A 17545-nucleotide genomic window follows, 5' to 3' on the forward strand; every position below is an offset into this window, starting at 1 on the left:
CTTATTGTGCTTATTCTTATTTTGCATATATCTGTTCATTATATCATATTTACTTTTTTGTTTTTGCTAAAGTGGCACAGGCAAAGCAGATTGAGCATCCCTCCTCTAATCTTCTTTTTAAAAGACTAAATTACATGTACTGTTTTTCACTTTTCACCTGACACCTGAAAAAAGGGGCTCCTCTTACAGTATACCTGATATTCCCAATATTAAAATGAAAATCCACTGTAAAGACAAATTCACATTGTGCTGTTTGAACTCTTTTTGAACAGCAACTATACCATCTACAAACACAGACTAATGTCTCCCCACTGTGGACATCAGAGTGCTAACGCTTCAATTGATGATGTCATCTGCTGACAGCTTTCAGGAACTGACTCTAAGGGCTCTTACAGTTTTTGTTTGACAAGTTGCATCAGTTTTATTTAAATAAAGAAAAGCTTAAAAAAGCTGCGAATCAGAAAGTGTCACATTCATCCCAGTAAAATCCCTGTCAAAGTGCCATGAGAGTTGTTCTGTTACACATTGTTACGAAGCTTGTCTCCAGATGTTAACCATTCTGCCAAAAGATTTTCCCTCATTTGGTATTTTGATGGTGGTATGTGCCAAGGTTTCCCTCAGGTATTAAAGCGGGTTGAACTATGGTGACAGTGAAGGCCAGAGCATTTTCAGTTCCTTAAGATCATTCAGTTACCCTTTGTGTCCTGTTTTGTTAGGTTTCTGCACTCTTTCAGCACTTCTCAGCAGCAGAAGTACAAGATCAGTCATATACATTATACACATCTGTTATTTTTAAATGAAGCATAGAAAAATACAAGAAAAACCATTAAATACTGCACTGACATAAATACTAACTATAAAGTGTATTTAAACAATAATACGATTTTTAAAAAGGCACATAAGAATGCACGAGGGAATTAAATAGAGGGGAAAGTTCCTTCTTTATTTATTCAAACTAGCATTATTATTTATTATTATTAATAGTAGTAGTAGTAGGAGGAGGAGGAGGAGGAGGAGGAGGAGTAGCAGTCAGTGTTTTCAGTCAGTTTATCTTTCTCTGCTTAGTGCCTTCTTCCTGTGCTATAAAAGAAACCAAGCCAATTGGCTCAAATTTCAAAGAGCTATTATGCAACTGCATCTTATTCCAAATCACTGCACCTCAGAATCTAAAGGAAAATAATATATTGGTATTATCAGATGCATATGGTTAAATAGGCTACAAATATTGTTTTGTTTTTTTTAATTGTAAATAAAGTACTTGAGAAATACAATAATTCCGGGAAAAAAACTTTCTCTATTATGGATTTTATTTTTAAAGTGAGCTAGGCTGCCATCTTCTGGCAACTTTATGAACTGTACCATCTCACTTATCTATTTTATTTATCTTTTTCTACTTCCACACCCCGCCCACTCACTGCCCAGTTCGAAACTACCTGTTGTAATCCCCCAAATAAAATAAAAAATAAGTTTAGTAATTTAAAAAAATAAATCAGGGTCGAGGTCAAACAGGCACCTCAACAGTTGCAGTGTTTTTTGTTTTTTTCTGGGTGTAATATGACACAGTGAATGGGGCTGGGCCTGATCCAGCTTCCACAGTCAGACAAGCCCAGCCCTTCAGGTCCCAAAACAGGTTGCATGACACACTCGGGTGGGGCTTTTATTATCTGGTATCTACTCCACACCTACTGACAATCCTCTTGCGCAAAGACGCACAACATACTATATAGTCGCACGGACTGCACCGCGCTCGCTCTCAGGCTCCTGCTCCTCTCTGTATCCGGCTCCACACACTCCGATCTGCCGTCATGTTCCGCTGTGGGATCGCATATCCTCGATGCAGGTGGATCGTGCCCCTGCTGCTGCTCTTCGCCATTATTTTTGACATTATCGCCATCGCCGCCACCTCCGGATGGGTCGAGGACGAGGGCGCCAAGTCTCACTACGCCAGTATGTGGGACCAGTGCCGAGGCAGGAATAACAACTGGGAATGCAAGTCGCTCATGGAGAACTGTAAGTATCAGTTTACAGACATTATATAGGTCCGCGTAAACAATAATGTCGATAAGATGGAGAGAATGCTTGCGTTAAAACAGCCAGAAACATGAGCAGATTCCGTTTTAGTGTCGCTGTGCTGAAAAATTCAACATTGTGACTTGAAGGATTCGACCTCTGACTACAACCGAAAACTCCAGGCTGAGGGGAGGAGGGCTGAGGCCTACAACCCTCCCAGACTGAACTTTGGTCCATCCATGAACCTTTCGCTTTTTTATCATGTCCGGGCATGGTTAAATACAGGAGCAAATACTGCATAAAACAGCGTCTTCTGCAAGTTAACTTTGAATTTCACGTGCTTCTTTTTAAGTTAATTTATTAATGTAGCACAGTGTCACATAAAGTGTTTAAATGACTTTTACAGGCCTAAAAGCATACAACAGCATAAAAAAGAGAGGTAGAGCATGTAAAAAGAGCATGGGTGTCATTGGTAAGTGCCATAACTAAATTAGAATTGAATGAATAAATTTGTTGAGAAATTAGTTAAGACTGAACTTAGTATAAAAAAAGAAAAAAGAAGCACTCCGATGCCCCTCTCACCACTGAAAGGTGCAAATTGGTTTAGTCCAACCCAAAACTAGGATTTTTCCCTTAAAGTAGCCAGAGCCGAGTGAGTCTTCATGTCATGTCTTTCCCCAAGAAGCGCATGGGTCTCAAAAAAAAAGAAGAAATGAAAGAGAAATAAAGAAATGAGAGAGACATGGATCAAGAGAGGATGGGCAAGGGTCCCACAGAGACTGCTTATGCATAGGGCCCAGGATTTTGTTCTACGCCCCTTAAAAAGAGCCATAGGTGGAACAAAAAAAATGAGCAGAAACTTGTAACATAAGATACTAATTTTTTCATGTAATTTGGACTTTTAAAAATACTTTAAATTTAAAAGTCCTTCTATAGAAAAGATTGTAATAATTACAATATTCATAGCAGCTCTATAATCTCTGACAAAAACCCACCATTGCCAAGAAGTACAGCACACTGTCTCCTTTAATCTGATTTTAATATACACAGTGATTTGATTTGAGTTGCAGACCAGTGTCGAATCAGAAAGATTCAATAACTGGCTTTATAAAATCTTATGAAACTGTAACATTGCTGCCAAAATTGACCAACCATAAACATCTGTTTGGCCCACCAGATGAGTCTAGCGAAAAAAAAAAGTTGAATAAAAGAAAAGATAGTGTAAGCTTTTAGAGTTTTATTTATTGGGAGATAAAAAAAAATGCTCCTTAAATACATAGGATCCAGAATTATTAATTATTTTTTAAAGTCTAAGCACTGCGGACACTTTATGCAGGAAGTCAGTTTGGTGTGAGTGAGGTGAAACAAAAATGGAGAGGCAGAGACAGTAACACTCGGACAAAGGGCATTTAAATTAAGACTCAAGTCTTATTTTGCATCTGAAAAGTATAACATGATATATATTTACTTTTTGCTCATAGCCCACCATTAAAATTTGGTTTTGGCCCTCTAAGAGAAGAAGGTTGGTAACACCTGCCAAACAGGTAGTCTTCTGTTGCTTTGTTTATGCTTTATTTTTCTACAGGCAAGAAACTAAAGCTGACACCAGTACTACACTATTACAGTACTACTTTTAATACAAAAGCTACTTCTAAAATCACTTTCAATAATAAAACATCTTGATACGTCTGAGGATACTTGTAAAAGAGTCTTTATGGGATCAGAGTTGATCATTAAAATAACTTAATTCTTATAAAACTTATCACAGAAAATAGTCTGTGTGTGTTGTTTTGCTGGGGGTTTTCAATCCTCAAACACATAAAACTCTTCAGGCAGACTTTGAATATTTTAAATAGTTTGTGACCAGCACTCTGCCTGCCTGTCAAACCTGTTAACACAAACACGGCTAGACAAACTGTTAATGAGATTTCACTTCATTACAGAGATCCAACCAAAGACTCTCTGAAAATCATGTTGAACAAAACAGAGCATACTTCTGTTCTCTCCCTCGCTCTCCTCAGGTTGTATTTGTGTTATTCCACACCCACACTCACCAACAAAGACCGTTTTGTTGCTCTTATCAGGCTCTGTGGAAGTCGGCTAGTGACTCTAATGGCACATAGCTTCATATTGTCAGGACAGCGTATACGACAGTAAACATACTTCTATCAGAGCTCAAATAACCTGATACTCCTGAGCATTTTGAGGTTGCTGTGCTAGAAACTCTGCATAATTTGAAGTCATTACTGCATAACCTGAATCATGGCTGACGTTAAGCGTTTGTTAACCTCTGAAAAGCCGTGGTACACACCTATCTATTATCTGATAGGGTGCAGGGCTGCAATGATAAGTTCATTAATTGACTAATTGCTGGAAACAAAATTAATTTGCAAATATGTTTCCTTAATGTTCAAGTCATTTCTCAAACTACAAAGATTTGATGTTTCCATTTTCTCAAATGTGAATTTGCTTCTTTTGTTGGTCTTAGATAGATAAGACATGTTTATACATGTCTTAGACATTATAATTAATGTAAATATGAAATAAACTTTTGGTAGCAACTGCAATTTTAGAATCAAGGGCTTTTTCAGTCCATCTGATACATTTTGCTGCAGTAAAAGGTGTTGGTGGAGTTTTCCATTGGAGACTTAATTTTCTGTTGAAAAAAAACAATATATTGCAATAAATGTTATCACAATACTCAGCATATCGTAAAGCGTTTAAAATCGCAGTAATGTTGTATCGTGACTCAAGTATCGTGATAATACCATAGAGCCTCTGGTGATTCACACCCCTAGTAATGGGTATCTTTAGTAGTTTTTTAAATTAATTAAGTTCTCATTTCTGTACTTCATTATATGCATGTGCTCCTGTGTGTTTGTTAATATTTAGACAATGGATCGATGGGAACTTGCAAGGATAAATATTTAGTGAAATTTTCGGTTCCAGCCTCTTGGGTCAGTGACAGCTGCAGTAAAGTCAGTAAAAACTAAAACAAAATGTATTTTATTTAACTCTCATAATGTAAAAATACTTCCTCTGGTCTGGTTTGAAGTTTCAATTTTGGTCATTGTGTGAGCTGTCCACTGCTGCTGTTTTTGGCCGGCTCTCAGCAGGACTGAAGCAGTTAAACAAAAGGCGGTCGCAGCTGCCAGAAAACTTCTGGCTGGATCTCGGATGCATTCTTGCCCCGAGGTTCCTCTGAGCGTTCCTTGAGTCACAGCTCCGGTCTAAATGCTTGTGGGGTTATGTTGGAGAACTAAACAATGAGGAAACAAACATGACCAGTACAGTGTGTGCGCGGATGCAGGTCGTAGTGAATACTGGCATCGGACCAAAGGATCTTTGTGTACATGTGAAAGCTGAAAGGAACTGCAGCTTTTCACAGAACTACAGGAATAAACATGTTTTGGCATGAGCGCTGGCAAAAAGTAGAAAATTACTGGTTTAATATGAGATGTTGCTCAGGGGGAGAGTGATATGACGTTATATGCTCATTAGGCATTAAGATACCAGGCAATCTCCACTCACTTCACATCACATGGTTGTAAACCGAAAGTTTTTCTAAATAAGTTGGTACCAAAAAAAAAAAAAAAAAACACTTTCCTAAGTCTGTAATAAAACTTTGGTAGTGTGTTCCTGTTCTGCACAAAGAGCTGCTGGCTGGGCATTAAAATCTTTTCGGGCAAAGCACAGGGTGTCGGTTGATCCCTGCTGCCTGTGCGAAAGCCTTTTTCTAAAGAAGTTTGATGAATATTGTCCTTGACTGTAAGAGCAGGGCTGAAAAAAAAACTCCACAGTTTTAGAACAATCGCATTTGTCATGAGGCGGAGGCTTTATGCAGTGTTCATGGGAGAGTCAGCGTGTTTTTGCATTTGTAGAATTCATAGGAGGCTTTTAGTAAAGCTGCAGTTAAGAACGTGTTCCCGTGTGTTTGTAGTTATAGAGTAAAAGTGAAGGAGCCTAATCTCCTCAGTTTTGATCAGAGGAGGAAAGCAGATGTTGAACAGCTGGGTGGCATTAAGTCTGAGTGATCGTGACAGACACACACACCCAGACATTTTCACCATGTATATTAAGGACAGAGCATGTCCCAGCTTAAAACAGAAACAAACACGCAGGCATGAGGATACATTTTACATTTACTGCAAGTATTTTTTACATGAAGGCGATAAAGTGGAGCTCTATCAAATCTTTGTTTTGTCCACAAATGTACACATTTTAACTTAAACATCAAACTTTGGGTCATCTGTAAAGTGTCTAGAAGTAGTCCAACCACTCATGTCCACATGCAGGTTAAAATCACTGCCTGTAGTTTCCTCCCTCATAGTTTGAACGTTGGTGAAGACACAGATGATGCAGAAGATGAATTATAACAGTGTCGCAAACCCACAGAAAGCTGGAATGCTGAGATAATTATGTTCAGTTTTTTTTTTTTCATTTTGGGTGAACAGTAAAGTTTATGCTTCAAACAGAAATAATCTGACTGAATCTTCAGCAAGCGAACGTTCATGCGTTGTGGGAAAGGCTGATTTAATTTACAAGATGTGTTGGTGGACAATCTGATCTTGAAGAGAGATAATTAAACAGGGTCCCCACGGTTATGAAATTCCTCAAAAAGTTCTGAAATGAGGAAAAACTGTTTTCCAGTCCTGGAATTGACAGAATGTTTTGGAAAAGTTTTGACTATACATTGTTACAACTTTTGTTTAAAATATGCATATAACAATCCTAAAAAATTATCCAACATTATGCAAAATACTAATTTGAAGTCGAGTGCTGCACTGTATGACTGTCTGAGTATCACTGGCTAGTTGGCGATGGGAATGTCTTAACATGTCAGTAAAATTAGCAAACACTCGCAGTTTGCTTACCTGCAAATGCTGGGAAAGTGCATGTTTAATAATCAATGGCTTCAGAATGACAACAGCGGCTAAATGTGTGCTTAACTTTCCACACAAGAAATTACACCCTACTTCAAATGGCTTGAAGGTATTTTAAACGACATTTTAAAAGTCATCTGTAAAAATATGTGGAAACCCTGATTTAAACAAACAATAGTTGTTGCTGTTTTTTTTTTTTTTTCAGATTTCCGAGGGTTTTTGTGTCTCTTTGCTTGGGTCTACCCTGCTTTGTTTGCTTGTTTTTTTGGTTTTTTTTTAGTATTTTATTATCGTCTACTTGCTTTGTGATTGATATCCTGACAGTGCTTAGTAGGTTTTACTTTCTGCGTCTCCATGGGGGAGAAAAATGAACCAGTTGAACTCGTCTGGTGCGTCTCAGTGTGTTTGCATGAGAGAAATACCTTGGGCTGCTGCAGGTTGGGCTTTACCTGAACACACACACACACACACACACACACACACACACACACACACACACACACACACACATGCAGGTGTTAATAATTTAGGGTGTTGGCCGATCCAGTAACATTGCATTGGGTGTAACTGCATGTTGAAATTGCACTCAGTGGGCTTGGCTGTAGTCTTAGAAATGACAGTATTATCTGCATTATTGTTTGTTTGTTTCTTTGTTTGATTAATCACCAGTTTGTGTGATGAAATTTAAACCTAATGCATAAACAGGTTGTTATTTTGATCCTAGACTGCTTCTAAAACTTGACCAGAACACAAAATGTTTTTACAGGCATGTTTGCTAACAGATTATTATACATTATTCTAAAAGCTTCTCTTTATACTTCCCCACTGAAGCACATTTTATTTTACATTTTTTTGTCTCGTGATGATTTGTACAAAGACGCCCCAAGATCTCCAACCACGCACGATGGGAGTTGCCTGTGTCAGTACGAGTTCCTTGTAATTATAGACACCATGCCTGCAGAGCGTCACAGTAACGAAGAGAGGGAAAGTGTTGTTAAGGGTGTGGCGTTTGTGTGTTAAGCAAGTCGACAGCTCGCCTCCCTCTCTCGCCATATCAGCTTGAACCTCACTTAGCCTGTGGAATGTGCTGTCATGAGTTCATAAGAGGGGAGTTCATCAGAGCTGCAACAGTGACTGCAGATCACGTCCAAACATTGCTCAATAGATGAGTCATTTATTTCCAGAAAACAAAGCACAAACAGTGCACATAAATTTACTGACAACCCATGTACTCATCAGAAATTATGACATTTTGACAAATTTTATTGAGTGTAACAAGCATTAATTTCAGTGCATCTAAGCAAGAGTGCAGTTTTAGTTTCAGAGGGGGAAAAATGGTAATATCAGTTCAGCAAAAAGAAAGGCAAGTTTATTTATATATCACTTTTTTGGCGACAGTGCAATTCAAAGTGCTCTAAATATAACATCAAAAGCATCAAATAGCAAAAGAAACACATTGTAAAAAGACACTTCCTAATCCAATCCAACCCAGATATATTTATGAAGAACATTTAAAAACAACAGCAGTTGATCAAAGTGCTTTACAATAAAAGAAAATAACAAAAGCAATAAAAAAAACAACATAGATGACAGAAAATAAATCAATTAACAAATAAACCAAAGAAAGAATAAAATAAGAAAAAAAATAAATTGAATTTAAAAACAACAATAGTAACAATTGTAATCAGTAAAACAGTAGAAACACAAAGACAGGAATAAAAGTTGTATTGCAGTGTAAGGAATTAAGAAGCATTCGATTCAATAAAAGACAGCAAAAAGAAATAATGAAATGCTATGTAAACATCCATATTAGCAATGCACAAACCCTAAATTCATCTTTAGTTTCTTTTATAGATAATTTACTTTCTGAAAAATAATGTTTCATTTAAATCTTCACCATAAAGAACACTTTTCTTCAATGTCTTGTTAGATGCTCAATTCTGGTGTCTTTTTTAAGAAGAGTATTAAGTAAATAAAAAGGCACAGTCTGCAAACGCTCATGGTACAGCTTGCTGCTGCTGTTAAAACTCGTGTCTTTTTGAGCGCACAGTCGTAACTGAAGGAGACTCAGATGAACATATGAACATTTTATCACAGAAAAAAATAGGAAACCATAAAAAACTGTGTGTCTCTGTATTTGAGTATGCATATCACTAATCTGTGTGTTTGTCTGTGTTGAATCTCCAGCTTGGGCCCAGGCAGTCGCTGCTCTCATGATCATTGGCCTCATCATCCTCATCATCGCCTTCATCGTCTCCTGTGTGGCTCTGTGCTGCTCCCTCAACCTCACTCTCCTGCCTGTCATAGGAATAATGCTGATCGTTGTCGGTAAGATACACACACTCACACATGCATGAACATGTGAAGAAACGCCCACTTTCAGTGTGCATGACTGCTACCCAAACCTGGAAAGTCAGTCGAAGTGTTTGAAACAGACTCAAGTTGGTAGTAACAGAAAATAACAAAAAATCACCCTTTTATTTTACCCAGTTCAATGAAATTCGCCTTTTCAACACAAAGATCAGTACTTAAAAAAGATGAAGTGTAGGCGATAATAAAGACGCCTCAGGTCTTACCGCTACAGTGAATGATATTCCACTCTCAGGAAACATTTTAATGCTTGCATGTGTAAGAGTTTAACTGTTTAAATACAATGTCAGAGAACAGCCTCAGAGCAGTGGTTGTATGAAGGGGCAGTGTAAGTAAATCAAGCCCAAATCTTTTTAACTTTAGAGGTATTAAGATAAGGTTTTTAACATATCTAAATCTTCAGACTTTAGCCCTCACTGAGGACAGGTTTTATTGGCATAGGTGTAGATTTTTGGGGGGCATGTCTCGCTCCATATTTATAATATGTGCATTTGTCTCCTCAAATAAAAACATGAATTAGAAGAGTTTTAATTTGACAAACATAAAGATTTAATTAATTAATTAATTAATTTAAACCATAAATTGATGCAGAAAGAGCACAAAGTGGAGCAGAGAGATTTAATAGAGTGCAGGAATTTAAATTTTTGATGCTCAAAATTTTTTGGTGGTGCCCCCCCCAGTTTCATATGTGACACCCTTGTTCATTGGGACGACTCTTAAATGAAGAAATAGTCCCTTAACTTCACAGTGAGTGGTAAATGTTTTTAAAAAAGACATTCGGTACAGTTCTTATACTTGGTTTTAATACCAAAATAATACCTTACTTTGAAGAATAAACATGTTTTTCTAAAGAGGTCTTTTTTTTTCATTGAACAGAAGAAAGTTCACAAATGTCAGATGTTGTCTAAACACAAGCAGCCAAACAGGAAGTTTGCCTAAATAAAATGGTTGCTGTAATTATGATCTGAATCAGGCAATGTCAGATTAAAGAATAAATAAACAAGCCCATTTATCTGAAACTGTCTTTAATTAAAAGTTTGTATACTTGTCTTATTTTTTTATTGTACCAAGAAGAAAAGAGGGTTTATACCTCATCCTACAGTGTCAATTGAGAAGTTCTTAACAGTTGAAATTTTGGGATTTTTCTGAACCTCGCCATAAAAATTCAAATTGATTTTACAACAGCAGGAGGCAGGTAGTTTTGTGCCACATCTAATGCTGATCATGATCCAGCTGAAACAAATACAAATTCTCATTAAATTTGAGAGAGAGACAAAGGTTAACAGAATGAGTCAAAACAGAGGAGTGAAAGACAAAGCCAGATTTTCTTTAGTAGTGATACATTTTAAGTGGGAGTCTTAACGAGATGAGAACCTATACGTAATTCCAAAGAAACATGATGACGTGTGAAAGATTGACGTCAAAAGGAGAAGGAGTGATAGATAAAGGAAGCAGAGTAAGCGGAGCATGAGTTAGACATTTGTTACTGGAGGAGGGAAGGGTGAGGTTTTGGTGTAATTGTGGCAACAGCTGGTTTAGTCTGTTTGTGACTCACCCCCACAGAGAGCCCAAGAACATTGGAAACAAACAAATTATATAAAGCTTTGCCCTTACAGATGACATAACATTAAATGACTCCAGTATCAGTCAGAGTCTTGGTGAAAAACAGCGATACAAAGATTAGAAAAGGATGTTTAGATTATAACTGTAGTTTATTCTCAGCAGCACAACAATTATTGGATCATACCAATCATTCAAGATCACCTTTGATTTCCTCCTAAAGGGATAATTCACCCAAAATACACCCCGATGCCGATGGAAAGTCAGGTAAAGTTTTATAGAACACAAAAAACTGCCAGAGCTTTATGGGGAAAAGGTGTTTCACTCATCTCCCAAACAGTTGAAGCAAATGGTGACCAGGAATAAAACTTTACAAAGAATAACATACTAAAACCAAAAAATGGCGTCATGTCTCCTAGTGTGGGAGTTGCATTCACGTATGCACACTTGCACATGACCAATGAGTGTCTCTCGAGATATCTGCATGCCGGTGTTTACATGCTACCTGAAGCCTCCCCACAGAGAGAGAGAGACTTCTGGAGAAAGCAGCAATCCAAATCCAGAAGTGGGATTTAAAATTACTGAATATTTTTAAATTGGTCCAGTAATAAACGAGGGGGCTGCCTAACCAATTTAAAAAATTGCACATTTGAAAATAATTATTTTAAAAAGAAAAAGGAAAATGACAATAATACCTATCAAAAACCAAAGAAATCAGGCCAAAACAAAATAATACAAAAAACACCAACTTAAGGGGCATTTAGAGGCACTAACGTAAGTGTATAAACTCCCAAATGGATCAGAAATGATCAGAGTTGAGACAGGAATCTTTTGCTGTTCTTCATACCATACTGACATGAACTGAGAGCAATGGCTGCCTTGAGGGCAGAATGAAAATGCACTCAACCACTTTGTTGTGTGATGGAAAAAAGTGAGCGGTTATGTAGAGTATTTGGGCTAAAACAAAGTTGATGTGGACTCAGAAATCGAGTTTCTGATTGAATCAAGCGTCTGTGATTAATAGAACAGTTTGTGTCACACCTGACTCACTGTCTGCCCTGCCTTTGCTTGAGGGCGTGAAGGTTTACTGTCACTAAAAAATACATCACAGGACAAACCAGTGTCACACCTTTCTTGAGAATATCTCTCTGAACTTTTAAGAGGCAGCCATCAGTTCCAGTACCAGCGTTTCAATGAAAGATCTGCTCGTTACCTGCTAAAACTGACTCATCTGATGTCAATATGTTGATGTAACTCTTACACACTCATGCGGAGGTATTTTCCACACCCTGCTGTTAGTATCACTTTAAATAGCTGGATATAAGGTCATCTCTCTCTCTCTCTCTCTGTGTCTGCAGTGATTCTCCAGTTCATTGCTCTGATCATCTACCCCGTCAAATTCAACGAGCTGATCTTCGAGGGCAAGTACAACTACACCTGGGCCTACGGCTTCGGCTGGGGCGCCACCATCCTCTGCATCGGCTGCGCCATCCTTTTCTGCTGCCTGCCACGCTACGAGGATGAGCTGACCGGCCTGGCCAAGACCAAATACATCTACTCCTCTGCTTAAAGACTAAACCTGCACACACACACACACACACACACACACACACACACACACACACACACGCGCGATTACAGACATTTCCACTTTCCACTCTGAGCTCGATCTGTGCCGGCCATTGAACATTTTTACATGGTTCCATTTCACCAAAGACCCACGATGGCTCAGTTCAGTCAGATTTGGTTCAGTAGTGGGAAAAAAAACCTCCTCCGTTAACCACCCAGGAGCAAAGTCAGAAGCAAGGGGTTATTGCTACAGGAAGTGGACTGTGATTGGATGTCGCATCTGCTTTAATGTACAGACCTCTATTTTAGATTAAGTCAGCTTCATAAAAAAGCGTTGTTTTTCACATTCTGCATTTGAGTGAAACATATTCCTCGTTTTATCTGTACTTTTTACCAGTAACTCTCAATGCAACATCACCCAAGTGCACTTAACCGAAGGGACGTAATTATGTGTAAAGCATAGCTTTAGCCTGGTTTATTTTAGATCTCCTTAAACCTTGGAAAAAGAGCAATTTGAACTAAATTTGCACAGGATGCAAAAGGAATCGTTGATCATCATTTGGTTTTGTCCCATGTGTTATAATTATTTTATCTGACTTCCTCAGTGTGTATTTTATTCTGTATGTGGTTGTGCGTAAGGTAAGAAAGAAGCAAAGGCATGGAAGATGAATGTAATCAATACATGTGGAAATGTAGTCTAAGAGTTGTGTATGAACCATGTTTATGCATTTTTTGGGTCATTCTTATCTGCTGTTTGTCACCAGAGTTTTGTATTCTTATTTAGTTATTACCAAAGGGGTAAGACGGTGGGAGTTTGCTGTGCTGTCATTGTATCTGAACACTACACTCAAAGAAATTATGTTGTCTTTTGTCAGATTTATATACCTCAATTTCGAGGGGTTAGAAACAAAGGGGTGTATGTGACCTTTTTGGCAAATATGAGTTATATATACGCTATATATCAAATTAATGCTCTTGATGAGCTCTTTCCGTGCTGCCAAAAGATTATTTGTAAGTTCTAAACCAATCAAGAATGATTATTATTAATAAAAATAAAAGACTTAAAACTGAACACAATCAACCATTTGGAGTAAAAAAGTGTGTAAATTAAAGATTAAAATTAATGAATAAAACCAGGACAAAGTATGTTGATTTTTTGTTTTGGCTATCTTGCAAAGTCCGTCACTTTCGCTCGTCTGGTTCTCACCCCTAAATTTTCCATCCAGCTGAGTCAAGTGATCCTAACATATACCAAAAATTACCATTTATATGATTAAATCAAGTAAAACTGAGATGAACACACTATGATAGTTTATGTAACCATAGCTCATAAAGTTAACCTTATTCACTTTAATAAAGTTTATGTAATTACTGGTAAATTCCATGTATTTCAACTATCTTAATTCACATGCTTGAATCTATATATTTGAAATACACAGAATTTATTAACAATAATCACATAAACTTTTTTAAAGTAAATTAGGTCAATTCTGTGAACTGTGGTTCCATAAATCCTCATATAATTTATCTCAGTTTAATTTAATTTAATTTTATAAATGGTACTTTTTAGGTTTGTTAGAACTGCTTGACTCAACTGAATGGCAATTTTATATGTAATTGAAATATGTAAACCTGACAAATTAGACCAAATAATTACTTTGAGTGTATCACACTTGTTGAATAGACTGCTTGTGATGGTTTATTGACTTAGCTGCTTTTCTGTCACTCTGAACTGGAAGCAAATTTAAGTGAGTTTCCATTTAGCTTGATAATTAATTCATTACATTCTGCTTCGAGTGCTTTCTTTTCCATTTTGGTCCATTTTTTTTATTGATAATATTCCCTTCCAGAGAACAGTTATTTTAATCATTCTTTGTGGAAATTGTTCCCTAATTTTTTTAAACTCATGTGAGCTGCCTTGTTTAATAATGACCTCATGTCATTTTGGTTTAAAGGGAACAACTCAGAAACTGGTTGTGTGTTTTTCACGTTTTGTTGCCTCAAATACATGAATCTAGAGATCGAGACAGTATATGTAGAGAGAAGAGATTCCTTGAAAGATAAGAGTCACAGATGGATGACCAATCATGTATTTTCTGAACGCCTTCGTAAGTTTTGATAATGACCATCTGCTGGTTTGATGAAGTACTGAGACCGAAGTGTACAATCTTCTGACATACTGTGTGTAAAACTTGTGCCTTAGCTTCTTCAGTGTTGTGTAGTTGAATGTCCAATCAAACTGGTCAGCCTGGTTTTATTGACTCACAATTAATCCCAGTCCACAGTCGCAGTTCTGTTCATGCCAAATTCGTGCCCAAACAAGACATGAAAGTGTTCTGAGGAAAGATCATGTGGCTGTTAAATGAAAGGAGAGACATGATTAATCTTTGATCAAATCCACAACTCATGATTTTATCATCCTATTTGGAGTCTTTCAAGTTGTTTATGCAGCAAAATTCTGCGCAAACAACTTTGTAATTTGGTAGAGACTGAGAATGAGGACAGATTCAGGCAGATTTAGGTTTGAAGAAACTTCCTGCATGTCTCGATGGTGAGGTAGAAAACGTGCTTTTACTTATGCGCATGAATCTCTCTTAACGCCAGCATTTTTGGACATTATAAGTCACTACATGAGTATATAATGTATTATATAGAGAATGTCTTCTTAACATTCACTTCTGGAAACCACCCAGCTGTAATTCTGCTGTAGTATGAATTGGTTATTTTTGGTAGTCTGTGTATTTTTATGCAATAAAAAGTTTTATTGAAGCGATTACATTTCCTGGCTTTTTTTTTCTTTTTTTGTAATACAGTGACCACGTTTATGTTTGAAAGGATAAGGGGATGACAGAGAAGGGTGTCTGCAAGTCCTCAAAAAGTGTCTTAATTTTGGGGTATTAATATTTGGCCTTAAAAATATTTCAGTGGTCTGAACGTTTTTTTCGCTGTGGGCACCCATACCTACTTTAATTACTAACATTGCAGTATCTTACATTCCTGTTTATAGTTTAGTCCACACAATCCATCAAGTCAAACCAGATATCCATGTGCTCCTGTCCCAGATAGTCAGGTGGTTAAGACTCTTTGTTTTATACTCAGCTGGTCTGGGTTTGGGAATAACTTTTTATCAAAATCCAGCATAAAATGTACTGACATTATTTGTTGTTCACTTCAGATTGCCATTTTTTGCCCCAGTGGCATGTCCAGACTTTTTTATTGGCGTGTAGCATGAAGAACGAGGGCTGCTACGGGCTCATGTGTCAGCATATGGCAACTTCTATGGATACCGACCTGCTCCCTATGTAGATATAAATGGCTCATTCTGAGGTAACTAAAATGTGATGATTCTTATTTTCAGGTGATTATGTGCTGAAGAAAACATACATATATTATATACCATTTCTGCCAATATAACCCCCTAAATCTCCCACAATGGATCTGAACCACTGAACCTAATACTGCCTTTCTACTTGCACTCGCGAAAATGACAATAACCTCAGTCACTCTAACAACCACTTTCCTGTATAAAACCTACCTCTGCGCATGCCTTACATTTACATCTACCTGCAATTCTGCAATAAAGATGATTTGTCCAAATCAGTATTAATTCTGGTAAAATGTCTTGAAAAAGTCTTAAAAAGCATTAAATTTAAGTGTTAAGATACCTGTAGACACCCTGGAGAGAAACAGGAAGCTTAAAGGAAAAGAAGGGGTTAAAAGAAGTAGGAGAAAAGGATAAAGTGCAATTAAATTTGTTAAATGTTCCATCATCCTGTCTCCACATTGCAGTGTGAGCAATGATGATCTGATTTCTCAAGAGTCAACTGTAAATAAATACCACACAAACAGCAGGAGTTTAGTTCTAAAACTGATCCAAATCTTCATGCAAGTTTGAGTTGCTTTTTTACAATGTCGGTGAGGTCAGGCAGACAATTCAGGTGCAGCCTGCATGCAAATGAAGTTCTAACTCAGTGTTTGTACTCAGAGTCATAGGGGGCTGGTACACAGATACACACACACAGAGATACACACACACACACATACAGGCACGCAGATGAAAATAGTTGATAATCAACACGCAGATCCACAGTTTGATGTGAGTCATGAAATATGACATGCACACTCACACACCCAGAGAGCCACACCCTGGGACAGGCCTGTGTGAGAATTAGACTTTGCTCAGCAAGTCTTGACAGCTCTGGTTTCTCTGTGAAAGAGGGTGGAGAGAAACAACAGAGCTCGAGAGAGAGGTGGGGGAACGGGAGAGAGCGAGAATGACATGAGGGTGAGAAATCCAGTGTGAAGGAGAGGACAGACAGTAATAGTGGAAAAGTAAATGAGGGAGGAACTGGTGTCGCATTAAAGGAGGGAAATAAAACAAGCAAGAACAAGAATGACGCCAAAGTGAACAATGTGGTTTTTTCCCTTGTCCTGTCATGTCTTATTTTACTTAATGGCAGAAAGGTGACGATTTGTTGTTCTCTACAGATTGAATGCTTTGCTGTGAATGACATCAGCAGAAAGTAAACATGGGTAAACAAAACTGACTTCAGGCATGTAGCACCACTAACATCTACAGTGTATAATATATATCCCTCTACAAAAGACTTGGTGAGCCATAAGAAAATATCCACAAAGCAAACAAAGTCCAGCATCATATGAGGAAATATTTCCCAAAACCAAATCAAACATGGGTGTTTTGTATTATATTTCAGCAGTGATAATGCACACATAATATTTATCTCAGGAGGTTTTCTTTCTCTTTTTTTTTATTGATTTTACACTAGTATTTGGACATTGCGTAAGGGCACATCTAAAATGTCAAAGCAAACTGGTCTCTGATTGACATATAAGGTATACTCAAGAGGTTTTTAACACGCTGTGTAGAGGTAATTATGAAATTGAGGATATTGTGAGTTGTGATGATAAATACAGTACAAAATGTTTTAGTCATTAATGTGAGTATGAAAAATAAGGATTTTTCTTTTTTTTTTGCTGAGAAAGGTCTGTTAAGACCATCAATTCTCATTTTTAAAACAAGGTTGTTTCTGCATTAGGATTCTCCAGCCTTCAGAATTGAACAGAAAAAATAATAAATAATGAAGTATCCTAATAAAAAATGGTAAATGAGTGTGTTTAGAGAAGAAATCCAT

General features: G+C 37.3%; 1 protein-coding gene across 1 annotated transcript; it reads left to right on the top strand.

The window, feature by feature from the left end:
- The first annotated feature begins 1632 nt into the window (after nucleotides 1-1632).
- Nucleotides 1633-15165, top strand: perp (p53 apoptosis effector related to pmp22). Its single transcript, XM_042501772.2, has 3 exons — nucleotides 1633-2010; nucleotides 9081-9221; nucleotides 12182-15165. Exons 1-3 carry the CDS (start codon nucleotides 1806-1808, stop codon nucleotides 12391-12393), a joined length of 558 nt encoding a protein of 185 aa, XP_042357706.1. The 5' UTR covers nucleotides 1633-1805; the 3' UTR covers nucleotides 12394-15165.
- Nucleotides 15166-17545: the final 2380 nt, after the last annotated feature.

The sequence above is a fragment of the Plectropomus leopardus genome, chromosome 13, assembly GCF_026936395.1.
Source record: "Plectropomus leopardus strain MGB_pleo_1.0 chromosome 13, ASM2693639v1, whole genome shotgun sequence".
Classification (NCBI taxonomy): Eukaryota; Metazoa; Chordata; class Actinopteri; order Perciformes; family Serranidae; genus Plectropomus; species Plectropomus leopardus.

Bases quoted from the DNA above. Each gene is read 5' to 3' on its own strand.
- perp (XM_042501772.2), top strand. From the start codon at position 1,806: ATGTTCCGCTGTGGGATCGCATATCCTCGATGCAGGTGGATCGTGCCC. The intron at 2,011-9,080 runs GTAAGTATCAGT...TTGAATCTCCAG, and splicing joins CAAGTCGCTCATGGAGAACT to CTTGGGCCCAGGCAGTCGCT. The intron at 9,222-12,181 runs GTAAGATACACA...CTGTGTCTGCAG, and splicing joins AATAATGCTGATCGTTGTCG to TGATTCTCCAGTTCATTGCT.